The following is a 27,503-nucleotide window of genomic DNA, read 5'->3' as shown; positions in this document are numbered from 1 at the left end:
CTATTTTGGACCCCAAATACTTCCCAAACAGGGTCCTTTTAATGTGGACCCTGATAAAGTCAAGACAGGGTCCTTCTAACTTGGATCCCAATACTTTGAAAACAAAATCCTTCTAACTTGGAACACAATACTTCCAAAACAGGACCCTTCTAACTTGGACCCCAATACTTAAAAAACAAGATCCTTCTAACTTGGACCCTGATACTGTCAAGACACAGTCCTCCTGATTTGGGCCACAATACCTCCAAGACAGGATCCTCCTAACTTGGACCACAATATCTCCAAAACAGGATCCTTCTAACTTGGACCACAATACTGAAAAGACAAGGTGCTACTCACATGGACAATATATCTTTCTTGTACTGCCATGATCAGACAACATACCTCACTGCCAGCAAGATGGGCCTTAACATCGAGCGGTGGATCCCGATCAGCCAACTGTGCTCGTGTCTTCTCCAACCAGCGGGTGATGTCAGCAATGTCGGTCTCATACTCCTCTATACGGGCGTGTGTGTTCTCCAGAGTTGACAGCCGATCCTGCACAGTGATGGACACCCTTGACACCCTCTGTGCCATGGTGTCCAGCTTGGCGGCGGCCGAGGATGTGTCGCTGAACTGACTAAGCTGCTTCACGGTCACATGGAGATTTCGCAGTTGAGTCTGGCTCTGTATGGACTCCTCTGATAGTCGCTATGGCAACAACAACAGCATGTCTCAGGGTAGGCATCAGATCACATATTATACATGTACATCAACACAGTAGGAGTCTGTGGATCTGTGATTACTGGTCACAGCACCAAGAAACATACAGGGCAGTGAGTATTCCATGTCCTGTCCAACACGCCTCTCCTGACACCGACATTCATGACCCTATCACTCTCGTCACCTGCTGAATCCTTCTCTCTGTGTCGTCCTGGTGTAACACAGATTTGGTTTCAGGCTTTTGAAACTCTATTGTGAATACTATAAAACTGTGAAAAGAGGTTAATTTCTTGATGGACAGTCTACAAAATAGTGCATCATTTCAGAGTGAGTGAGTTTAGTTTTATGCTCCACTCAGCAATATTCCAGCTATATGGTGGGGGTCTGTAAATTATCAAGTCTGGACCAGACAATCCAATGATCAACAGCATGAGCATCAGTCTACACAATTGGGATAGGATGACATGCGTCAACTAAGTCAGTGAGCCTGACCACGCTATCCCGTGCATCGCCTCTTACAACAATCATGGGTTACTGAAGATCAATTCCAACTCGGATCTTCACGGGTCGCACGGTTTCAGAGGGGGAAGGAAAAGAAGACGCAACAGAACACAACAGGAACTATTCTAGCATGTGTGAAAGTCTTCACTCATTTCAGGATTAAATTATAATCATTCAAATTATCTGAGATGAAATTTCAGTTCTGTCATTTTTAATAAGTATTTCTTATATCTGGATATACTTTGAATGTAGTTTTCACTGAAGGAAGATAATAATGCTTTGTAAACTAATACAACAATAAAACTTGATGGGATCTGGTCAACTTCTCTATGGATCACCATGTCTGGTCAAAACCATTTGATATTCTTAAGTGGCTCTATGACAGTATGATGATCAGTAACATACACCATATCTGTCTGGCAGAAGTGCAAAAGTGATCAGGGAACATGTTGATATTCATTAAGTGGCTCTACTTTAACCCGACAGTAACAACCGCAGTGATCAGGGAACATGTTGACCTTGTCACAACACACAACTAGGCTGTAACAACAGCAGTGATCAGGGAACATGTTGACCTTGTCACAACACACTACTAGGCTGTAACAACCGCAGTGATCAGGGAACATGTTGACCTTGTCACAACACACAACACCTTGTCACAACACACAACTAGGCTGTAACAACCGCAGTGATCAGGGAACATGTTGACCTTGTCACAACACACTACTAGGCTGTAACAACCGCAGTGATCAGGGAACATGTTGACCTTGTCACAGGGACATGTTGACCTTGTCACAACACACAACTAGGCTGTAACAACCGCAGTGATCAGGGAACATGTTGACCTTGTCACAACACACAACTAGGCTGTAACAACAGCAGTGATCAGGGAACATGTTGACCTTGTCACAACACACAACTAGGCTGTAACAACAGCAGTGATCAGGGAACATGTTGACCTTGTCACAACACACTACTAGGCTGTAACAACCGCGGTGATCAGGGAACATGTTGACCTTGTCACAACACACTACTAGGCTGTAACAACCGCGGTGATCAGGGAACATGTTGACCTTGTCACAACACACTACTAGGCTGCACACTTCACCCAGGAATTTACAGAAAGTTGAAATGTACACATTTTCTAGAAGTACCCCATCACTTGATGATGTCAAGCATGAATAATTACACATCACACGTGGATTATTGATGTCTGGTAAAATAAGATTTTGGATTTATTGAGTTTGAGATTGAGGCTTGCTGGACATGTAAAAGTCAGACACAAATTTGACTGATTTTGTCATGTGTAGTGCATGTGTAGTGATCTGCAGTCAAATCCAGCTCTGAACTGTGTTGTGTGGTGCCAGTAATTGGTTCATATTGTACACGATTCACACTTATTGGTCTGGCATCCTCTACTTGTATGTTTCCCTCTCTTTGGTGGCAGTGTGATGATAAAAGATTGTCAACAACTGACAAAGGATTGTGCATCATATTGAAAAAGTGTTTTAGAATTTTATCTACTTTAATATGAAAGTTGCGAATTTCTGTTTTGAGAAACTTTGTGGATCTGGCATGTATTTGAAACAAACTGTTCACCTAAAACAACATCAAGCACGTCATGAAGAGACATTTTTAACTTGGCCTGGAATTGACACTTCAGTCTTTTGGTCCTATATCATTGTATTTCTTTTCTGGGCAGTATAAATCTTAGGGGAATTAAAACACCCACCCCGCCCCGACACAATTCACCTACATGACTGACCATCAGCGACACGACCTGTACCGGTTAAATGTTTGACTTGGGCACTTAACCCCACACACGGACAACAATGACAGCCCTCACCAGGACACTGTGACAGGAGATCGGCACGCAATGTGCCATTCTTCCAGACACTCAGGCAGCGAGGGTCTTCCTTGCATGACAAGCCAGGGGGCTGTGATGCGCATCATTAGCTACATTGTACAGATGAAACCCTAAACACCGAGCCTCATAAGGCAATCAGATCTGCTGCCACAAACACACAGGGGAATGCAGGAATAGGCAGAGACTGTATTTACTCAACAGGAATAAACATTAATACAGGTGACGATCACACAGGATCTGTTAGGTAATATTGGATTCGCCTTGGATGAATGAATGAACGAGTTAATGAATGAACAAATGAATGAATGAACAAATGAATGAATGAACAAATGAATGAATGAACAAATGAATGAATGAACAAACAAATGAATGGATGAACAAATGAATGAATGGATGAACAAACGAGGGAATGAATGAATGAATGAATGAATGAATGAATGAATGACGTGGTTAACAAATCCAGTATGAAGGTTTCAAAAACTCCAACAGGTCCATGTACATACATGAAAAGTTTTCAGAGAGACTGCAATATTTCCTGGCAATCTGACAAAAGTGAGGCATGAGGTAACCTACCTGGAAAGTCTTTAGTTCCTCGTTGACTGTCTCAAAGTCAGTCCAGCTGAGTTCTGCACTGCTGATGGCCTCTGCCTCCCTCAGCCATGTTGTCACTGATGCTGCACCATCACCATACAACGTTGTCAGTCGTGATGCTTCCTGGAGGTGCTGACTCCTCTCCCGTACTCGAGACTGTGTCGCTGAAAACTGGCGGTTCACTTCCGCGAGGCTGCTCTGGATGCGGGACTTCTCGGCAGGGTCCGGGGTGTGCTGGATGAGGGCGCTGCCTGTTCCTCTCACAGCGTCAAGGTGGGTCTGGAACTCTGGGATCTCTCCAAGCAGGGCCTGTGGGGAATCAGTACAGGTGAGACCAAGACTAGCAGACAGTGGGGTGTTTAAATCAGTTTGGCAAGTCCTGACAGGTAGGCAGTGTTGGTGACACACTAGCTCACAGACCGTGGCAGCTAGGCAGTGAGCACACACACACACAGGGAGTGAACGCTGGAACTACAGGTAGTCTGCAGTCACAGGATCCATGGTGACAGACCTACCGTTATCTAAACCTCTCTTTCTGGCATGGTGCCAACATCATAGACTCCATATACAGCACAAACACTTTCAGCGTAAATCATTAAACCAAAGCTCTGCTGAAAGTCGATACCATACATCGATACCTTGACAGGTTCAAATTTTAAATTAAAGTGTATTCGTATGCCAGGCACATGCTGACTTGCGACTGTGTGGACATTAGGTATAGTTGTTAACAAAGAACAATGTTTATCTGAGGCTTGATCAAACATTAAAGTTGCTGAGTGAAAGGCCACAGAGACCCTTATCGTAGTGAATGGTATATGGGGGGGTAGTCACTGATCAATAGAGCAGCAATCACTCCAACACTCGCTCGTACGGCCATAAATCAAACAATGGCTTGAGGGGCCGGGTGTAGCAGGAGATTGTGCTTACCTTACAAGGACAACTGGCAGGTTGTGTGTAGCAGTATTAGGACCAAGTACGTGGACAGAATAACATGTGGAATGAATGATGACCAGGGTGGACTGATGTGGGGTGGAGGATGGACTGATGTGAGGTGAAGGGTGGACTGATGTGAGGTGAAGGGTGGACTGATGTGAGGTGAAGGGTGGACTGATGTGAGGTGAAGAGTGGACTGATGTGGAGTGGAGGGTGGACTAATGTGAGGTGAAGGGTGGACTAATGTGAGGTGAAGGGTGGACTAATGTGAGGTGAAGGGTGGACTAATGTGAGGTGAACGGTGGACTGATGTGAGGTGAAGGGTGAACTAATGTGAGGTGAAGGGTGGACTGATGTGAGGTGAAGGGTGGACTGATGTGAGGTGAAGGGTGGACTGATGTGAGGTGAAGGGTGGACTGATGTGAGGTGAAGAGGTGGACTGAAGTGGAGTGGAGGGTGGACTGATGTGGGGTGAAGGGTGGACTGATGTGAGGTGAAGGGTGGAATAATGTGAGGTGAACGGTGGACTAATGTGAGGTGAAGGGTGGACTAATGTGAGGTGAACGGTGGACTGATGTGAGGTGAAGGGTGGACTAATGTGAGGTGAAGGGTGGACTGATGTGAGGTGAAGGGTGGACTGAGCTAGGGCAGGTACACACAGAGCTAGGGCAGGTACACACAGAGCTAGGAGAGGTACACACAGAGCTAGGGCAGGTATACACAGAGCTAGGGCAGGTATACACAGAGCTAGGACAGGTATACACAGAGCTAGGACAGGTACACACAGAGCTAGGATAGGTATACACAGAGCTAGTGCAGGTACACACAGAGCTAGGGCAGGTATACACAGAGCTAGGGCAGGTACACACAGAGCTAGGACAGGTACACAGAGCTAAGACAGGTATACACAGAGCTAGAACAGGTATACACAGAGCTAGGACATGCACACACAGAGCTAGGATACGTACACACAGCTTGGGCAGGTACACACAGCTAGGACAGGTATACACAGAGCTAGGGCAGGTACACACAGAGCTAGGGCAGGTACACAGAGCCTAAGACAAGTAGAGCTAGGACAGGTACACACAAGAGAGCAAGGATAGGTATACACAGAGCTAGGGCATGTACACAGAGAGCTAGGACAGGTATACACAGAGCTAGGGCAGGTACACAGAGAGCTAAGACAAGTATACACAGAGCTAGGACAGGTACACACAGAGCTAGGACATGCACACACAGAGCTAGGATAGGTACACAGAGAGCAAGGATAGGTATACACAGAGCTAGGGCAGGTACACACAGAGCTAGGACATGCACACACAGAGCTAGGATAGGTACACAGAGAGCTAGGACAGGTATACACAGAGCTAGGGCAGGTACACACAGAGCTAAGACAAGTATACACAGAGCTAGGACAGGTACACACAGAGCTAGGGTGGGTATACACAGAGCTAGGGCAGGTACACACAGAGCTAGGACATGCACACACAGAGCTAGGATAGGTACACAGAGAGCAAGGATAGGTATACACAGAGCTAGGGCAGGTACACACAGAGCTAGGACATGCACACACAGAGCTAGCATAGGTACACAGAGAGCAAGGATAGGTATACACAGAGCTAGGGCAGGTACACAGAGAGCTAGGACAGGTATACACAGAGCTAGGATAGGTACACAGAGAGCAAGGATAGGTATACACAGAGCTAGGGCAGGTACACACAGAGCTAAGACAAGTATACACAGAGCTAGGACAGGTACACACAGAGCTAGGGCAGGTATACACAGAGCTAGGGCAGGTACACACAGAGCTAGGACATGCACACACAGAGCTAGGATAGGTACACAGAGAGCAAGGATAGGTATACACAGAGCTAGGGCAGGTACACAGAGAGCTAGGACAGGTATACACAGCTAGGGCAGGGACACAGAGAGCTAGGACAGGTATACACAGAGCTAGGGCAGGTATACACAGAGCTAGGACAGGTACACAGAGAGCTAAGACAGGTACACACAGAGCTAAGAAAGGTATACACAGAGAAAGGACAGGTATACACAGAGCTAGGACAGGTATACAGGCACACACAGAGCAAGGACAGGTATAGACAGCTAGGGCAGGTACACACAGAGCTAGGATAGGTATACACAGAGCTAGGGCAGGTACACACAGAGCTAGGACAGGTATACACAGAGCTGGGACAGGTATACACAGAGCTGGGGCAGGTACACACAGAGCTAGGGCAGGTACACACAGAGCTAGGACAGGTATACACAGAGCTAGGACAGGTATACACAGAGCTAGGACAGGTATACACAGAGCTAGGGCAGGTACACACAGAGCTAGGACAGGTATACACAGAGCTAGGACAGGTATACACAGAGCTAAGATAGGTACACATAGAGCTAGGGCAGGTACACACAGAGCTAGGGCAGGTACACACAGAGCTAGGGCAGGTACACACAGAGCTAGGACAGGTATACACAGAGCTAGGACAGGTACACACAGAGCTAGGACAGGTACACACAGAGCTAGGACAGGTACACTCAGAGCTAGGATAGGTACACAGAGCTAGGACAGGTACACACAGAGCTAGGACAGGTACACCGAGAGCTAGGACAGGTACACAGAGCTAGGACAGGTACACACAGAGTTAGGACAGGTACACACAGAGCTAGGACAGGTACACACAGAGCTAGGACAGGCACACAGAGCTAGGACAGGTATACACAGAGCTAGGACAGGTACACACAGAGGTAGGACAGGTACACAGAGCTAGGACAGGTATACACAGAGCTAGGACAGGTACACACAGAGCTAGGGCAGGTACACACACAGAGCTAGGACAGGTACACACAGAGCTAGGACACACATAGTACACACAGAGCTAGGACAGGTACACACAGGACAGCTAGGGCAGGTACACACAGAGCTAGGGCAGGTACACACAGAGCTAGGGCAGGTACACACAGAGCAAGGACAGGTATACACAGCTAGGGCAGGTACACACAGAGCTAGGGCAGGTACACACAGAGCTAGGGCAGGTACACACAGAGCTAGGGCAGGTACACACAGCACTAGGGCAGGTACACCGAGGTAATCCCCTGCCCTGGACTTGATAGATTACTACGGATGTTTGTGTGAGGTGACGAGGACTCAATGGATTACTCCCTGCTTATACCTAGCACAGTGAGAGGTGTTTTGAGTCAGAGTCTACAGCAACAGGAACAAAGAGCAGGCTAAGAGAGGTCAACACAACACACTCACTAATGGAATCTTGGACATTTGTGTCAGTGTAGAGTAAGAGGATAGAGGATTGTCAGGTCGTTCACAGAATGACATCTACATACATAACGTATACACTACAAAGGAAGCCTTCATTGCAGGTGCTTGCAATTTCCATGCTTCTTTGTGAGACATTCATTGTAATGTCTACCGATTCGACAGATCAGTGAATACATCACAACACAATGGCAGATTCATACAGTACATGTCTGCGGTCTCAATACAGCTTCTGTCGGAACCCTGAATCACATCAATAATTGATGAAGTGCTTGAAGCCATAACACTGATATTTACGTTGACACAAAGCACAACTACACCAAACCAACAGTATCTGTCCACACAAGATGAACCTGACAGTAAGTTGATAGGCTCACAAGCCTTGATTGCAATGTCCAAATTGTCCCACTGGCAATGTCCTAATAGTCACACTGGTAATGTCCTAATTGTCACACTGGCAAAGTCCTAATTGTCACACTGGCAAAGTCCTAATTGTCACACTGGCAAAGTCCTAATTGTCACACTGGCAATGTCCTAATTGTCACACTGGACTTGTACATTGGCAATGTCCTAATAGTCACACTGGCAATGTCCTAATTGTCCCACGGGCAATGTCTTAACTGTCCCACTGGCAGTGTCCTAATTGTCACATTGGCAATGTCTTAATAGTCACACAGGTAACGTTCTAATAGTCATACTGGCTATGTCCTAAATGTCATACTTGCTATGTCCTAAATGTCATACTGGCTATGTCCTAAATGTCATACTGGCTATGTACTAAATGTCACACTGGTAATGTCCTAATAGTCACACTGGCAATGTCTTAATAGTCACACAGGTAACGTTCTAATAGTCATACTGGCTATGTCCTAAATGTCATACTGGCTATGTCCTAATCATACTGGCTATGTCCTAATAGTCATACTGGCTATGTCCTAAATGTCATACTGGCTATGTCCAAAATGTCATACTGGCAATGTCTTAATTGTCATACTGGCAATGTCCTAATAGTCACACTGGCAATGTCCTAATAGTCACACTGGCTATGTCCTAATTGACCCACTGGAAATGTCCTAATTGACACACTGGTAATGTCCTAATTGTCACACTGGCAAGGTCCTAATAGTCATACTGGCTATGTCCTAAATGTAATACTGGCAATGTCCTAATAGTCCCACTGGCAATGTCCTAATTGGCCCACTGGCAATGTCCTAATTGACCCACTGGCAATGTCCTAATTGTGACACTTAGCAGTGACAAAGACTGAGATGGAGACATGACATACAGCAAGACCAATGTCCTGAAATTAGACACTGAACTGACTTCACCTGACACAGAAGTTTGTCCTAGTCTGGGGTCGACTAACTGACTTCACCTGTGATAGACGTTGTTGTAGTCTGGGACTAACTGACTTCACCTGTGATAGACTTTGTTGTAGTCTGGACTAACTGACTTCACCTGTGATAGACTTTGTTGTAGTCTGGACTAACTTACTGACATCACCTGTGATAGACTTTGTTGTAGTCTGGGGTCGACTTACTGACATCACCTGTGATAGACTTTGTTGTAGTCTGGGGTCGACTAACTGACTTCACCTGTGATAGACTTTGTTGTAGTCTGGGACTAACTGACTTCACCTGTGATAGACTTTGTTGTAGTCTGGACTAACTGACTTCACCTGTGATAGACTTTGTTGTAGTCTGGGGTCGACTTACTGACATCACGTGTGATAGACTTTGTTGTAGTCTGGGGTCGACTTACTGACATCACCTGTGATAGACTTTGTTGTAGTCTGGGGTCGACTAACTGACTTCACCTGTGATAGACTTTGTTGTAGTCTGGGGTCGACTTACTGACATCACCTGTGATAGACTTTGTTGTAGTCTGGACTAACTGACTTCACCTGTGATAGACTTTGTTGTAGTCTGGGGTTGACTAACTGACTTCACCTGTGATAGACGTTGTTGTAGTCTGGGACTAACTGACTTCACCTGATATAGACTTTGTTGTAGTCTGGGGTCGACTAACTGATTTCACCTGTGGCAATGTCCTAATAGTCACACTGGCAATGTCTTAATAGTCACACAGGTAATGTTCTAATAGTCATACTGGCTATGTCCTAAATGTCATACTTGCTATGTCCTAAATGTCATACTGGCTATGTCCTAAATGTCACACTGGTAATGTCCTAATTGTCATACTGGCACTGTACTAACAGTAACACTGGCAATGCCCTAATTGTCACACTGGCAATGTCCTATTAGTCATACTGGCTATGTCCTGATAGTCATACTGGCTATGTCCTAATAGTCATACTGGCTATGTCCTAAATGTCATACTGGCTATGTCCTAAATGTCATACTGGCTAGGTCCTAAATGTCATACTGGCTATGTCCTAAATGTCACACTGGTAATGTCCTAATTGTCATACTGGCACTGTACTAACAGTAACACTGGCAATGCCCTAATAGTCATACTGGCTATGTCCTAAATGTCATACTGGCTATGTCCTAAATGTCATACTGGCAATGTCTTGTCACACTGGTAATGTCCTAATAGTCATACTGGCAATGTCCTAATAGTCATACTGGCTATGTCCTAAATGTCATACTGGCTATGTCCTAAATGTCATACTGGCTTTGTCCTAATAGTCACACTGGCAATGTCCTAATAGTCACACTGGCTATGTTCTAAATGTCATACTGGCAATGTCCTAATTGTCACACTGGTAATGTCCTAATTGTCACACTGGCAAGGTCCTAATAGTCATACTGGCTATGTCCTAAATGTAATACTGGCAATGTCCTAATAGTCCCACTGGTAATGTCCTAATTGGCCCACTGGCAATGTCCTAATAGTCCCACTGGCAATGTCCTAATTGGCCCACTGGCAATGTCCTAATTGACCCACTGGCAATGTCCTAATTGTGACACTTAGCAGTGACAAAGACTGAGATGGAGACATGACATACAGCAAGACCAATGTCCTGAAATTAGACACTGAACTGACTTCACCTGACACAGAAGTTTGTCCTAGTCTGGGGTCGACTAACTGACTTCACCTGTGATAGACGTTGTTGTAGTCTGGGACTAACTGACTTCACCTGTGATAGACTTTGCTGTAGTCTGGACTAACTGACTTCACCTGTGATAGACTTTGTTGTAGTCTGGGGTCGACTTACTGACTTCACCTGTGATAGACTTTGTTGTAGTCTGGGGTCGACTAACTGATTTCACGTGTGATAGACTTTGTTGTAGTCTGGGGTCGACTTACTGACATCACCTGTGATAGACTTTGTTGTAGTCTGGGACTAACTGACTTCACCTGTGAAACAGACATTGCCACACATTGTGTTCATATGAAGTGTGCAGGTCCTACCTCGTGCTCCTGTTTACTGTTATCCAGGTTGGGTATTTGTTTCCTCAAGGTAGCATCTGCTCGTGTCAGCCATTGTGTCACTAGCTCCATCTGGGTCTGGTACTGCTCACGATCTTCTCTCAGATTCAGAAGTTCCTCTTCCTTTGACTGCAATGTGTCTGTGATGCTTGCCTCCAGCTCCCTGATCTGTGCCATCTCCACACGCAGCGACTCAGGTAGTTGCTTCCCTTGAGCGCTATATTTAGCTTCCTGCACCTGCACAATGCGGTGGAACTGCTGGATCCGAGTTCTGACATCTTGCTGAAGAACCTGCAACAAAGGAGTGATAAGTAAAGAAATACTAGTGTACTGTCTGAAGGCGACTATATATTACAGATGTATTTGTTGTGTGGTTAGAGAACTTCTTGTTACGTACCTTGTATCTCTGTAAGCTGTCTGAAGGCGACTATATATTACAGATGTATTTGTTGTGTTGTTAGAGAACTTCTTGTTACGTACCTTGTATCTCTGTAAGCTGTCTGCTGTGTGTGTCTGATCCGGGCCCTTGTGGAGTTGCATCAACTCCTCCTGGGTGTGAGTGAACAATGTCATTGTCTGTGTGATCTCTGTCAGGTATGACTGTTGATCCTCCTGGTCTTCACGGGCAGACATCAGCTCGTTCCGCACTTCATCACGTAGTCTGCAAAACACATGAACATTATATTTCTCTCACACATGGGTCACACACTAACATTATATTTCTATCACACATGGATCACACATGAACATTATATTTCTATCACACATGGATCACACGTGAATATTATAGTCCTCTCACACACATCATATTCTCTCACATATGGATCACACGTGACCATTATATCCCTCTCTTACATGAACATAATATTCCTCTCACACATGAACATTATATTCCTCTCACAAATGAACATAATATTCCTCTCACACATGAACATAATATTTCTCTCACACATGAACATAATATTTCTCTCACACATGAACACTGTATTTTTCTCACACATGGATCACACATGAACATTATATTTCTCTCACACATGAAACATATTAAACATATTCCTCTCACACATGAACATTATATTTCTCTCACATATGGATCACACATGAACATATGTTTTTCTCACATATGGATCACACATGAACAGATGTTTTTCTCACATATGGATCACACATGAACATTATATTTTCTCACACATGAAACATATTAAACATATTCCTCTCACAAATGAACATTATATCTCTCTCACATATGGATCACACATGAACATATGTTTTTCTCACAGTCAGTACATCGTGCATCTCCCTTGTTTCTCCTCACCTCTCAAATTTCTCCTGAGCTGAGAGCAGACTGTTGTGACTCGAGACTCTTGCTTCAGCTGTGGGCAGACTACGCTGTAGAGTTGTACTGGATCTCTGCAGAACATCAAGTCTGGTCTCGGAACTTGACAGTGTGAGGCTCAACTCCTGGATAACAAACATTTTGTCAGGTTAGCTACTGAACAACAGTCATCATTGTCGATAATTCTCTGAATTCTACACGACATCGCTGCCATAAAACTGTATTTAGAACTTCAATCACACTAAAACCAAATGACAGATTTTCAACAGAAGTCTCCTTCAATTTCAATTCTATTCAATATATTCCCTGCTACTGTGTCCTGTACAAGTCACCAGCTGCCTCCCTGTAGAGGAGGATGTATGTATGTGATATATTCCCTGCTACTGTGTCCTGTACAAGTCACCAGCTGCCTCCCTGTAGAGGAGGATGTATGTATGTGATATATTCCCTGCTACTGTGTCCTGTACAAGTAACCTGTGCCTCCCTGTAGAGGGAGGATGTATGTACATAGTCCCTGCTAGCCTGTACAAGTCACCAGCTGCCTCCCTGTAGAGGAGGGAGGATGTGTATGTATGTGATATATTCCCTGCTACTGTGTCCTGTACAAGGATCACCAGTGATATATTCCTGCTACTGTGTCCTGTGCCTCCCTGTAGAGGAGGAGGATGTATGTATGTGATATATTCCCTGCTACTGTGTCCTGTACATGTGATATATTCCCTGCTACTGTGTCACCACCAGCTGCCTCCCTGTAGAGGAGGATGTATGTATGTGATATATTCCCTGCTACTGTGTCCTGTACAAGTCACCAGCTGCCTCCCTGTAGAGGAGGATGTGTATGTATGTGATATATTCCCTGCTACTGTGTCCTGTACAAGTCACCAGCTGCCTCCCTGTAGAGGAGGAGGATGTATGTATGTGATATATTCCCTGCTACTGTGTCCTGTACAAGTCACCAGCTGCCTCCCTGTAGAGGAGGATGTATGTATGTGATATATTCCCTGCTACTGTGTCCTGTACAAGTCACCAGCTGCCTCCCTGTAGAGGAGGATGTATGTATGTGATATATTCCCTGCTACTGTGTCCTGTACAAGTCACCAGCTGCCTCCCTGTAGAGGAGGATGTATGTATGTGATATATTCCCTGCTACTGTGTCCTGTACAAGTCACCAGCTGCCTCCCTGTAGAGGAGGATGTATGTATGTGATATATTCCCTGCTACTGTGTCCTGTACAAGCCACCAGAGGAAACAAGGTTGTGGATACTGTCACCATGACTACCACACAGTTACCTCCCCTTATCTATGTAGTGTACGGTTGAAAGCAAGAGCTCACCTGAAGGATGGTGATGTAGGTGTTGAGGTCGTCAGCGTCACGGGCATGTCTCGCTGCATCAAGCTTGTCCTGGACATCCTGCAGGGTGACTTCCATCTTCTCCAGGTCAGAGGCGTAGTCCGTCCACTGATTGCCTGTCTCCTGCAACACAAGCATCTCCTGGTGACTTCACCACGGCAGCAGCCAGACAAACAGGTAGCTGATTAAGTTCATAGTTATCTAGTACAGTGCTGCACTCTTTCAACCTGGTGTTGTGAACCACAGCAAGCCGACCTGGAGAAAGAGCACTCTAACTATATGAAGGTGGGTTGATAAGGATAAGGCAGTCCACACAGACTAGACATAGTTTTACTACAAACTGGAACTGAATAAAATGGAAGAAAATGTAAACAATGTCTGAGGCTAAGGACCACTGACACAAGGTCATCACTACTTCTCAAGAAAACACAATGCCTGAGGCTAAGGACCACTGACACAAGGTCATCACTACTTCTCAAGAAAACACAATGCCTGAGGCTAAGGACCACTGACACAAGGTCATCACTACTTCTCAAGAAAACACAATGCCTGAGGCTAAGGACCACTGACACAAGGTCATCACTACTTCTCAAGAAAACACAATGCCTGAGGCTAAGGACCACTGACACAAGGTCATCACTACTTCTCAAGAAAACACAATGCCTGAGGCTAAGGACCACTGACACAAGGTCATCACTACTTCTCAAGAAAACACAATGCCTGAGGCTAAGGACCACTGACACAAGGTCATCACTACTTCTCAAGAAAACACAATGCCTGAGGCTAAGGACCACTGACACAAGGTCATCACTACTTCTCAAGAAAACACAATGCCTGAGGCTAAGGACCACTGACACAAGGTCATCACTACTTCTCAAGAAAACACAATGCCTGAGGCTAAGGACCACTGACACAAGGTCATCACTACTTCTCAAGAAAACACAATGCCTGAGGCTAAGGACCACTGACACAAGGTCATCACTACTTCTCAAGAAAACACAATGCCTGAGGCTAAGGACCACTGACACAAGGTCATCACTACTTCTCTAAGAAAACAAGGTCATCACTACTTCTCAAGAAAACACAATGCCTGAGGCTAAGGACCACTGACACAAGGTCATCACTACTTCTCAAGAAAACACAATGCCTGAGGCTAAGGACCACTGACACAAGGTCATCACTACTTCTCAAGAAAACACAATGTCTGAGGCTAAGGACCACTGACACAAGGTCATCACTGACTTCTCAAGAAAACACAATGCCTGAGGCTAAGGACCACTGACACAAGGTCATCACTACTTCTCAAGAAAACACAATGCCTGAGGCTAAGGACCACTGACACAAGGTCATCACTACTTCTCAAGAAAACACAATGCCTGAGGCTAAGGACCACTGACACAAGGTCATCACTACTTCTCAAGAAAACACAATGCCTGAGGCTAAGGACCACTGACACAAGGTCATCACTACTTCTCAAGAAAACACAATGCCTGAGGCTAAGGACCACTGACACAAGGTCATCACTACTTCTCAAGAAAACACAATGTCTGAGGCTAAGGACCACTGACACAAGGTCATCACTACTTCTCAAGAAAACACAATGCCTGAGGCTAAGGACCACTGACACAAGGTCATCACTACTTCTCAAGAAAACACAATGCCTGAGGCTAAGGACCACTGACACAAGGTCATCACTACTTCTCAAGAAAACACAATGCCTGAGGCTAAGGACCACTGAGGACCACTGACAACTTCTCAAGAAAACACAATGCCTGAGGCTAAGGACCACTGACACAAGGTCATCACTACTTCTCAAGAAAACACAATGCCTGAGGCTAAGGACCACTGACACAAGGTCATCACTACTTCTCAAGAAAACACAATGCCTGAGGCTAAGGACCACTGACACAAGGTCATCACTACTTCTCAAGAAAACACAATGCCTGAGGCTAAGGACCACTGACACAAGGTCATCACTACTTCTCAAGAAAACACAATGTCTGAGGCTAAGGAGCTTGTGGACCCAATGTTTACCTGGACATTCAACAGTTTAGCCTCCATCTGTGCAACAAGGGTGTTCCAGCGACTGTTTATGCTGGAGGTGTGTTTGTTGATGAGGGAGCGGCTGTTGGAGTTGGCAACACGGTCCAAGGAACGGGCGTGGTCATTGAGTTCATCCACCGCTGGTCGGCACTGGGACTCCATCACTGTTTGGATGTTCTACAAGTGGAGCATTGGTATCACGAACCCGAGCATGTACAGAACACCAGACACAGACACAGATCTCACAGACCAGAGCATGTACAGAACAACAGACACAATCACAGATCTAACAGACCAGAGCATGTACAGAACACCAGACAACAGTGTTGAGTTTCATAGCTCTGACAAGACAGAAAGTTATTTAAGAAACATCAGTAGGAAAACTTCATTTTGCAGATACATGGACAAACATGGAGGAAATGAGCAAACCTTGGTGTTGTGGAGTGCCAGCTCCAGATCCTGTGGAGTACCAATGGCCATCTTGTCGACCTCCGCCATCTGCGTCTCCAGCCCCTCCAGAGTCAGATGAAGGTCCTGGTGGGCAGCCTGAAGCAATCGCATGTATGGGTATATATTCAGAAATACGAGGGGATATCAAAAAAGTTATAATTATCGCCATGAATTTATTGAGAAATTATGACAAACATTTGAAGGTAACATCAGTGATCCTTATTTAGTTGATGGACCAAAATCTATTTACATCACTATATTTAATCTTGTGCTAGTTGATCCAAAACATGAGTAACCCCATGCCTGGAGAAAATTGTGGCACTTGAAGGGTTGCACTGCCCGACAGATTCACGAGGAGATGAAATCTGTTTGTGGTGAATGAAGATAGTTCATCTTATGATACTGTTGTGAGATGGAAAAGGCATTTTCAAACCAGTCATATGTCCCTCACAGTTGAGCCAGGATGTGCACTCTGTTTTAACGATACCAATGAGGCCATTGAAGAGGTGGAGGGTTGGTTTTCAATGAAATCAGGGGGTCTATTCAAGCAATCTGCACATGGTCAAGAAATGTTGGGAGAAATGTGTCACTCTGGATGGTGACTATGTAGAGAAGTCTTAAGGACAAGAAATCAGTATAAAGTTTCTACCCTGAATACGTCTTGGTGATAATTAGAAAATTGTTTGATACCCCTATTACCTGACTAAAGTATCCTCTCTTTCCAGTTTTGCAAACTATTATCCAATCTGGATGATCTTTCCAGTTTCCACAATCACACACTCTTAATCTCAACAATCCTGCTCCCCATGGCTGGCTGACATCAACCCTCGTACAGGTGGTCTACCTTGAACACCTTCCACTCTGATGCCTTAATCTCCAGTGTTATAAAGGCAGGTGACCAGACTTAACGTTCTACTACCTGGAACACCTTCCACTCTGATGCCTTAATCTCCAGTGTTATAAAGACAGGTGACCAGACTTAACGTTCTACCTACCTGGAACACCTTCCACTCTGATGCCTTAATCTCCAGTGTTATAAAGGCAGGTGACCAGACTTAACGTTCTACTACCTGGAACACCTTCCACTCTGATGCCTTAATCTCCAGTGTTATAAAGGCAGGTGACCAGACTTAACGTTCTACCTACCTGGAACACCTTCCACTCTGATGCCTTAATCTCCAGCTGTTCCTGTTTGCTCTGTGCCGTGGAGATGACAGACACCAGTTTCTTGTTGGTGCTGGTGAGTGACTGCTGGAGAGTGGTCTTGTCGTTGGTGTCCAGTGTGGGAAGCAACTTGTCCGACAGCTCCATCACTTGCTCCATCTCATCCTGGCACAGGCTGGCCTCCGAGAAGTAGTCCTACACAGACACGACCTCATTATTCAAACAATCGTGTTACAACTGTCCTGCTCTCCGAGAAGTAGTCCTACACATACACAACCTCATTATTCAAACAATCGTGTTACAGCTGTCCTGCTCTCTGAGAAGTAGTCCTACACAGACACGACCTCATTATTCAAACAATCGTGTTACAGCTGTCCTGCCCTCCGAGAAGTAGTCCTACACAGACACGACCTCATTATTCAAACAATCGTGTTACAGCTGTCCTGCCCTCCGAGAAGTAGTCCTACACAGACACGACCTCATTATTCAAACAATCGTGTTACAGCTGTCCTGCCCTCCGAGAAGTAGTCCTACACAGACACGACCTCATTAATCAAACAATCGTGTTACAGCTGTCCTGCTCTCTGACAAGTAGTCCTACACAGACACGACCTCATTATTCAAACAATTCGTGTTACAGCTGTCCTGCTCTCTCTGAGAAGTAGTCCTACACAGACACGACCTCATTATTCAAACAATCGTGTTACAACTGTCCTGCCCTCCGAGAAGTAGTCCTACACAGACACGACCTCATTAATCAAACAATCGTGTTACAGCTGTCCTGCTCTCTGACAAGTAGTCCTACAATGACACGACCTCATTATTCAAACAATCTTGTTACAACTGTCCTGCTCTCTGACAAGTAGTCCTACAATGACACGACCTCATTATTCAAACAATCGTGTTACAGCTGTCCTGCTCTCTGACAAGTAGTCCTACACAGACACGACCTCATTATTCAAACAATCGTGTTACAGCTGTCCTGCTCTCTGACAAGTAGTCCTACAATGACACTACCTCATTATTCAAACAATCGTATTACAACTGTCCTGCTCTCTGACAAGTAGTCCTACAATGACACGACCTCATTATTCAAACAATCTTGTTACAACTGTCCTGCTCTCTGACAAGTAGTCCTACAATGACACGACCTCATTATTCAAACAATCTTGTTACAACTGTCCTGCTCTCTGACAAGTAGTCCTACAATGACCTGCTCTCTGACAAGTACCTCATTATTCAAACAATCTTGTTACAGCTGTCCTGCTCTCTGACAAGTAGTCCTACAATGACACGACCTCATTATTCAAACAATCGTATTACAACTGTCCTGCTCTCTGACAAGTAGTCCTACAATGACACGACCTCATTATTCAAACAATCGTATTACAACTGTCCTGCTCTCTGACAAGTAGTCCTACAATGACACGACCTTTCTTCTTCCTCCTTTCCTTGGAACCAGTATAATCTGATACTAGCTTTCCAATAAATTCAAATAATTTCAGAATACTGTTCAAACTGACCATTTATTTTGTCAGCATATTATGTTTGTCAGCATATTGTATCAAGTCAATGTGTTGTGCAAACTGACCATATATTCTGAGAGAGTGTTGTTGAGCAAACTGACCGTATATTCTGAGAGAGTGTTGTTGATCGTGTCATAGTCAAGGCCATCGTAGCCAGAGTCCAACATGTCCTCAGCCCCGTGTAGCCACTCTGTCACCTGGCGCATGGAGTTCTCGTACTGGACGCGGTCGGCCTTGGCTTCCACCAGGTACTGCTCCTTCTTCTCAATGGCATCCTGTGCAGGAGCAACCAACAGTCATCAACGTGCAGCAGCTGGGTTTTGTTCCAGTGTTCATGACAGATGAATTATGTATAAAATGCTCGTACGTCTGAGTTTTTTAAAAGGGAAACTGGTTTACCAATGTCAAATTATTTACACTACCATATTAATTAAGCTGTGCTAGTCATATTAAGCCATATTTGGTCATCCACATCGAGTAGCCTACACCCTCCCAGGTATGCATGTCTCACATCCAGTAGCCTACACCCTCCCAGGTAGGCATGTCTCTCATCCAGTAGCCTACACCCTCCCAGGTAGGCATGTCTCTCAGTAGCTATGCAGGTAGGCATGTCCTCATACAGTAGCCCCACCCAGGTAGCATGTCTCACCCTACACAGGTAGGCATGTCTCACATCCAGTAGCCTACACCCTCCCAGGTAGGCATGTCTCTCATCCAGTAGCCTACACCCTCCCAGGTAGGCATGTCTCTCATCCAGTAGCCTACACCCTCCCAGGTAGGCATGTCTCTCATCCAGTAGCCTACACCCTCCCAGGTAGGCATGTCTCACATCCAGTAGCCTACACCCTCCCAGGTAGGCATGTCTCACATCCAGTAGCCTACATCCCCCCAGGTAGGTATGTCCCAGGTCTAGTAGCCTACACCCTCCTTCCAACAAAGGGACATATCCTAATAACTTAAGGTGTACCTTGATCGAGTCCTCCAGACTATGGATCTGGCTGAGCTTCTCGTTTAAGGCCACAGGGATGACTTCCTGCAGTTCATCATAGTGCTGCTTCTCCATCTCAGCCTTCTCTCGGATCACACTCAGCCTCTCCAGAGCCTTGCTGGACATTGTCTACAAACACACATTCAATCCACTTGTGGATGTTTTCTTTGACAGACCAATGGATAGAGAATGTGTGCAAATGAGTATGTTTATACTGATTCCACTGATTCTCAAGCTACACTACAACAGCAACCTTATGTAAATGATGGACAATCATCTTTAATTTGAAATATGCTGAATGAATAGGAGTGAGCTTGGGTTTCCAAAGTTGTGTAGCAATATCTAAACAGTATCATTGTGGCACCACCTACATTGAGCATCACACATTGTACCCAGTTTAACATTTGGATACACATCCCAACATTGTTGGACACACATCCCAAGTGCAGTTCATCAGATTCCACAACCATCATCTCCTGCTTACCTGGTGTTTGCTGAGGACAGGGTTCACTTTGACGGAGTCGAGGTTCAGCGCACCCCTTGATGCCAGGATGTCTTCCTTCTGCTCCAGCCAGGCAATGGTCGACCCAACCATTTCCTCAAAATCTTCTCGTTCCTGCTGTAGTTGCTCACACTGCTGCTTCCTCGAGTCCACCTCAGTCAGCACGTCCTTCACCTTGTCGCGCACAGCTTGGACTCTCTCTTTGTTTCGTGCATCATCTTCTGCTGTGTTGTCAATGGCCATCTGCTGAACCTGGTCGCTGGCCACAAACAGATCTGGCTCTAGACTCACCAGCTTATCCTTAATTTCCTGCAACAAAACAGAACTCCTTGCAATGATGGATCAGCCCTGCACAGTCACATTACAGAGGGAGATACACTGATTACCATTTACACCAGGGTAATGAGTGATGGACCAATGTTGTCCATGTGAACCCCTCAGTCCTGTAAATGTATGGGGAGCAATCAGGTGTATATAAATGAGGGGGCCATGTACGAACCCGGTATCTCTCTATCCTGGTGGAAACATCCACTCCCAGCTCTGTCATGGCAGCCATCTTGTCCTGGCACTGTCTGACGGAGTTCTCGAGGTCGGTGATGTGGGCCAGGAACTGCTGGCGGAGTTGGAGCATCTGGCGACATCGCTTCTGGTGTTGGCAGACCTGGTCAATCAGCTGCTCATACTGACTGGTCACTTTGAGTACAGCCTCAGCCTGGCTGGTCTGTCCGGCAGTCCTCAGGACAGAAACCGTCTCATTCAACTTGGACACAGACGTCTGATACCCTGCCAGCTTCTGCTCCAAGTCCTAGAGGAACACACACACACATGATGACACAGGGCAGTAGCACATGTTCATTCTATTGTGAGAAATACCGAGGAGATAACATGACTTGTTTGATGTCTGATTTCAATAATATGATTAATTAGCCATCTAATGAAATCTTCACAGTGTACAGCATTCTGTTTGAAGTAATGGGTCCAAGGTTTTCATCCTAACATCCTACATTACCCTTGATAGTCAGGGATGGACAACAGTTAAATCCAAACATAATAGGAAACCAGTTTTCATGTAAATATATTCAATACATATTGTTTCATATGTCCTTTATCCCTTGCCTGGAACCTTGTGATGGCATCTTCAGCATCTTCTACTGATGCTCCCAAGGGCACCTGCTGCATCTCCGCCTGCATGGTCTTCAGCCACACCTCAGTCTGTGAGATGCTGGCAGCAGCCTCTGTCTGGCTCTGTACAGCCACCTCCAGGGCAAGCACACGTTCAGAGAGTGAGGTTGAAATGGGGTTGAAACGTTGAGGCAGTGATGAAAGCTGTTTGTCCAGGACCGGTCGATCTGTTTCATAGAGGTTTGTGTAGAAGCCTTCACCACGCTGTATCGTCATGGCCAGGAGGTCGGCACATCCTTCACTTGACTGCTGCAGAGCCTGGGGAGCAGTACATGTACATCACAATCGCTGATCAGTTCAACAAGGCCTGCTGATTGGTGTTAGGTGAACACATGAGGGGATTACAAATATCATTGACTTGGAATTTAACCTCTGGTCCCTAAACTTTTGTAGTTACTGTCCTACTCTTTAAGTAATCCTGTAACACATCTAAACACCTTGTGAGGTGTCATGACAAACAGCGGGATTAGCTCCAAGTGTAACACAATTCACCTTCCTGACACAAGATGCAGCTACAAGAAGGGCACTACAAGGTGTGGACTTCAAGTACTAGACTACAAGGTGTGGACTTCAAGTACTAGACTACAAGGTGTGGACTTCAAGGACTGCACTACAAGGTGTGGACTTCAAGGACTGCACTACAAGGTGTGGACTTCAAGTACTAGACTACAAGGTGTGGACTTCAAGTACTAGACTACAAGGTGTGGACTTCAAGGACTGGACTACAAGGTGTGGACTGCAAGGACTGGACTACAAGGTGTGGACTTCAAGGACTGGACTACAAGGTGTGGACTTCAAGAACTGGACTACAAGGTGTGGACTTCAAGAACTGGACTACAAGGTGTGGACTTCAAGAACTGGACTACAAGGTGTGGACTTCAAGTTCTGGAAGTACTAGACTACAAGGTGTGGACTTCAAGTACTACAAGGTGTAAACTTCACTCAGTCACTACTAACTTCAAGGACTGGACTACAAGGTGTGACTTCAAGGACTGGACTGGACTACAAGGTGTGGAGACTGGACTACAAGGTGTGGACTTCAGACTACACTACAAGGTGTGGGCTTCAAGTACTGGACTACAAAGGTGTGGACTTCAAGAACTGGACTACAAGGTGTGGACTTCAAGGACTGGACTACTGGAAGGTGTGGACTTCAAGAACTGGACTCTTCAAGAACTGGAAGTGTGGACTGGACTACAAGGTGTGGACTTCAAGTACTGGATTACAAGGTGTGGACATCAAAGACTGCACTACAGGGTGTGGACTTCAAGGACTGGATTACAAGGTGTGGATTTCAAGGACTGCACTACAAGGTGTGGATTTCAAGTACTGGACTACAAGGTGTGGACTTCAAGTACTGGACTACATGGTGTGGACTTCAAGTACTGGACTACAAGGTGTGGACTCAAAGACTGCACTACAAGGTGTGGACTTCAAGGACTACAAGGTGTGGATTTCAAGTACTGGACTACAAGGTGTGGACTTCAAGTACTGGACTACAAGGTGTGGACTTCAAGTACTGGACTACAAGGTGTGGACTTCAAGGACTGGACTACAAGGTGTGGACTTCAAGGACTGGACTACAAGGTGTGGACTTCAAGTACTGGACTACAAGATGTGGACTTCAAGGACTGGACTACAAGTGGTGCCTACCCTGAAGGTCTTCATCTGTTCTTGCAGCACCTCCACGGCAGTCCATGGGAACATCAGTGGAACACTGCAGCTCAGTGTCCTCACACCATCGCTCAATCTGCTGACAGTCTGACTCGAACTGTCTTCGGGCTGCAGCCACAGTGTGGAGGATGTCCTGCTGGTGTTGTAAATGTGTCACCAGGCCCTCGTACCGACCTGTCAGGTCTGTTGGACAACACAACAAACAACACCATCAGTAGTGAGACGAATAGCTGTAGTGGACAACTAATTATAACATACTGAAAATTGTAAATTTTACAATTAATTGCATATTTATGATACTTGTCCTGTCTCACATAGTACACTTCCCCTTTTTTGACCTTTCAGTGGCAATGACGACAAAACGTTCCAGCCTCTACTGTCACCTTGCATGAGCACACTCCTGAGCCAGCTTTTAATTGTAGGCAGTCACAATACGTCCATGATTGAAGAAAAGTAAAAGTGCTCTATATGAGATGGAATATATGAGAAACATCTAACCTGACTCCATGAATGTTCACTACAATCTGTCACCATGACAACACTTGGAGGCTGCCGATGGATGAACGTTTTCTACACACACAACTTCAGCCATGCATTAATAATTCTTGCAGAAAATTCAGGGAAGGATGTATCAGAACTTAAAAAAAAGTGAGCCTAGACTCGCTTCTCAGAAGGTATATCCTCTAAGGGTTAACCAGCATACCATTAAGAGTTACACATTGCATACCACCAAGTATCTCATATAGCATACCACTGAAAGTCTTATCCATTGCTGCGGCCATCTCATCACCACTTTCAGCCTTCAGTGTCTCAGCCTGAACTTTGACTGGTTCAAGGTGCATCATGTGGCTCTGCACTTCAGCGCACAAACTCTGTAACATATCAGGCCAACATTGAATGTCAAACCACAAAAACCCCTTCATTATTGTTCAAATGTACTTGATCCATTGTTTCTCTTACTGCCAATCAGTGATGCTCACCTTGCACTTCTCAGCCTGCTTGTCCACATCAGTGGCCAGGAGTCTGAAGGTGACACTCCTCTCTGCGGTGCGCTCCCGATCCTCCAGCCAGGTGACAAGTTTGTCCACCATCACCTGGTAGTCCTGTCTCTCTGCCATCTTGACATGGATCAGCTGTGTTTTCTGCGACATTAGCGTGTACGACTTGTCATGTTCAGTCTGCACCAATGCCATCAGCTTCACAGAGTCTCGCTCTGCGACAGGTAGATCTGCCACCAGGGATGCTGACTTGCCCCGGATTGTGCTAAGTATCTCCTGTCGGCCACCTAACTCGCCACACAGCTCCTGCAGCACAACACAGTCAACAGTTCAGTAGCACCAGCATACAGGAGAGATGGGGTTCAGTAGCACCAACATACAGGGGAGATGGGGTTCAGTAGCACCAACATACAGGGAAGATGGGGTTCAGTAGCACCAACATACAGTGGAAATGGGGTTCAGTAGCACCAGCATACAGGGGAGATGGGGTTCAGTAGCACCAACATACAGGAGAGATGGGGTTCAGTAGCCAACATACAGGGGAGATGGGGTGCAGTAGCACCCAACATCAGTAGCACCAACATACAGGGGGAGATGGGGTTCAGTCACTGGAGATGGGGTTCAGTAGCACCAACATACAGGGAGATGGGGTTCAGTAGCACCAACAGGGGAGATGGGGTTCAGTAGCACCAACATACAGGGGAGATGATGGGGGAGATTCAGTAGCACCAGCATACAGGGGAGATGGGGTTCAGTAGCACCACCATACTGGGGAGATGGGGTTCAGTAGCACCAACATACAGGGGAGATGGGGTTCAGTAGCACCAGTGGGGTTCAGTAGCACCAACATACAGGGGAGATGGGGGTTCAGTAGCACCAACATGGGAGATGGGGTTCAGTAGCACCAACATACAGGGGAGATGGGGTTCAGTAGCACCAACATACAGGGGAGATGGGGTTCAGTAGCACCAACATACAGGGGAGATGGGGTTCAGTAGCACCAACATACAGGGGAGATGGGGTTCAGTAGCACCAACATACAGGGGAGATGGGGTTCAGTAGCACCAACATACAGGGGAGATGATGGGGTTCAGTAGCACCAACATACAGGGGAGATGGGGTTCAGTAGCACCAACATACAGGGGAGATGGGGTTCAGTAGCACCAACATACAGGGGAGATGGGGTTCAGTAGCACCAACATACAGGGAGATGGGGTTCAGTAGCACCCAGCACCAGGGAGATGGGGTTCATAGCACCAACATACAGGGGAGATGGGGTTCAGTAGCACCAACATACAGGGGAGATGGGGTTCAGTAGCACCAACATACAGGGGAGATGGGGTTCAGTAGCACCAACATACAGGGGAGATGGGGTTCAGTAGCACCAACATACAGGGGAGATGGGGTTCAGCAGCACCAACATACAGGGGAGATGGGGTTCAGCAGCAGTTCAGATATATCACTGTCACCTTGAAAGAAAGCCTCTTGTGAATGCAGGTCAGTTATGTTTATCACAAAGTCACCAAGCATGATGGACCTCCCTCCCCTCAGGACCAGGATGTGGTACTGTGGCTCCTCCATCCCCCTTGGCAGGGACAGGACCAGGATGTGTCAAAATGGTATGTTTCGTGCATAAGCCGATCCCCTGCGATGGGGTCCTAATCGCGGCAAACACAGACCACAGACAACTGGCAGTTACCAATAATTATAACTTTGGTCCACATTATTCAAAGAATTCACAATCATATATATTGCGTCTACTCACGACCCCCTTCTACAGACTGCTTTTTTTGGTCCTCAAAATTCGGCTTATAGACGGTTATATACGGTACCTCCAGATGTCTGATGTACACAGTCTGGGAACCTACTTCCAGATGTCTGATGTACACAGTCTGGGAACCTACCTCCAGATGTCTGATGTACACAGTCTGGGAACCTACTTCCAGATGTCTGATGTACACAGTCTGGGAACCTACCTCCAGATGTCTGATGTACACAGTCTGGGAACCTACCTCCAGATGTCTGATGTACACAGTCTGGGAACCTACCTCCAGATGTCTGATGTACACAGTCTGGGAACCTACCTCCAGATGTCTGATGTACACAGTCTGGGAACCTACCTCCAGATGTCTGATGTACAGTACTAGATGTCTGATGTACACTACCTACCTCCAGATGTCTGATGTAACTGGGACAGTCCAGATGTCTGATGTACACTGGGAACCTACCTCCAGATGTCTACCTCCAGATGTCTGATGTACAGTCTGGGAACCTACCTCCAGATGTCTGATGTACACAGTCTGGGAACCTACCTCCCAGATGTCTGATGGATGTCTGATGTACACAGTCTGGGAACCTACCTCCAGATGTCTGATGTACAGTCAGTTGGGAACCTACCTCCAGATGTCTGATGTACACAGTCTGGGAACCTACCTCCAGATGTCTGATGTACACAGTCTGGGAACCTACCTCCAGATGTCTGATGTACACAGTTGGGAACCTACCTCCAGATGTCTGATGTACACAGTTGGGAACCTACCTCCAGATGTCTGATGGTACAGTCTGGGAACCTACCTCCAGATGTCTGATGTACAGTCTGGGAACCTACCTCCAGATGATTAAGCTGAGTTTGTGTGTCTGCTTCTGTGTCCTCACTGATGTCAGTTTGTTTCTGTTGCAGCCATGACAGATAATTGTTGGCCTCATCCTTGATCTCTACCAGACTTCCTCCCAGCATGCAGTACTGTTGTTGCTTCCTGTTGACTGCGGTGAGCAGCTCGTTATAACTTCGCTCAGTTGTCCTGCAATACAATGTTATACAATCTACTTGATGTCATACCTGACATTCTCTCCCTCATTGTAATAACCTATCTACATGACTCTCTCATCTATACCAGACCTACTAGTCTACATCATCTCCTCCACACTACCTCATCTGACTTATTGATGATGTGACTCATGGGTGCTAGCTCTTCTACAACTGACCTACAGGCCTACATTATTGCTCACATGACTCTCTCCT

General features: G+C 45.9%; 1 protein-coding gene across 1 annotated transcript in view; it reads right to left on the bottom strand.

Annotated features, from left to right (window-relative positions):
• LOC124279303 (nesprin-1-like) overlaps positions 1-26,062 on the bottom strand; it is a 45,578-nt gene extending 19,516 nt beyond the window's left edge. Inside the window, exons 1-19 of the mRNA XM_046715115.1 lie at positions 25,907-26,062; positions 24,464-24,787; positions 24,235-24,355; positions 24,002-24,053; positions 23,463-23,619; positions 21,744-22,067; positions 21,127-21,432; positions 20,610-20,936; positions 20,105-20,254; positions 19,239-19,412; positions 17,594-17,806; positions 16,427-16,543; positions 15,989-16,174; positions 13,937-14,077; positions 12,583-12,728; positions 11,748-11,928; positions 11,250-11,558; positions 3,644-3,970; positions 385-690 (exon numbers count right to left, since the gene is read on the bottom strand). Coding sequence (XP_046571071.1) covers positions 385-690; positions 3,644-3,970; positions 11,250-11,558; positions 11,748-11,928; positions 12,583-12,728; positions 13,937-14,077; positions 15,989-16,174; positions 16,427-16,543; positions 17,594-17,806; positions 19,239-19,412; positions 20,105-20,254; positions 20,610-20,936; positions 21,127-21,432; positions 21,744-22,067; positions 23,463-23,619; positions 24,002-24,053; positions 24,235-24,355; positions 24,464-24,787; positions 25,907-26,062 — 4,017 coding nt within the window. The remainder of the gene's footprint in view (positions 1-384; positions 691-3,643; positions 3,971-11,249; positions 11,559-11,747; positions 11,929-12,582; positions 12,729-13,936; positions 14,078-15,988; positions 16,175-16,426; positions 16,544-17,593; positions 17,807-19,238; positions 19,413-20,104; positions 20,255-20,609; positions 20,937-21,126; positions 21,433-21,743; positions 22,068-23,462; positions 23,620-24,001; positions 24,054-24,234; positions 24,356-24,463; positions 24,788-25,906) is intronic.
• Positions 26,063-27,503: the final 1,441 nt, after the last annotated feature.

This window comes from Haliotis rubra, unplaced genomic scaffold (genome assembly GCF_003918875.1).
Source record: "Haliotis rubra isolate DU_JTF1 unplaced genomic scaffold, ASM391887v1 Scf25, whole genome shotgun sequence".
NCBI classification, from domain to species: Eukaryota; Metazoa; Mollusca; class Gastropoda; order Lepetellida; family Haliotidae; genus Haliotis; species Haliotis rubra.
The sequence above is the reverse complement of the archived record's forward strand: the minus strand, read 5'-3'. Positions and strand labels throughout refer to the sequence as shown.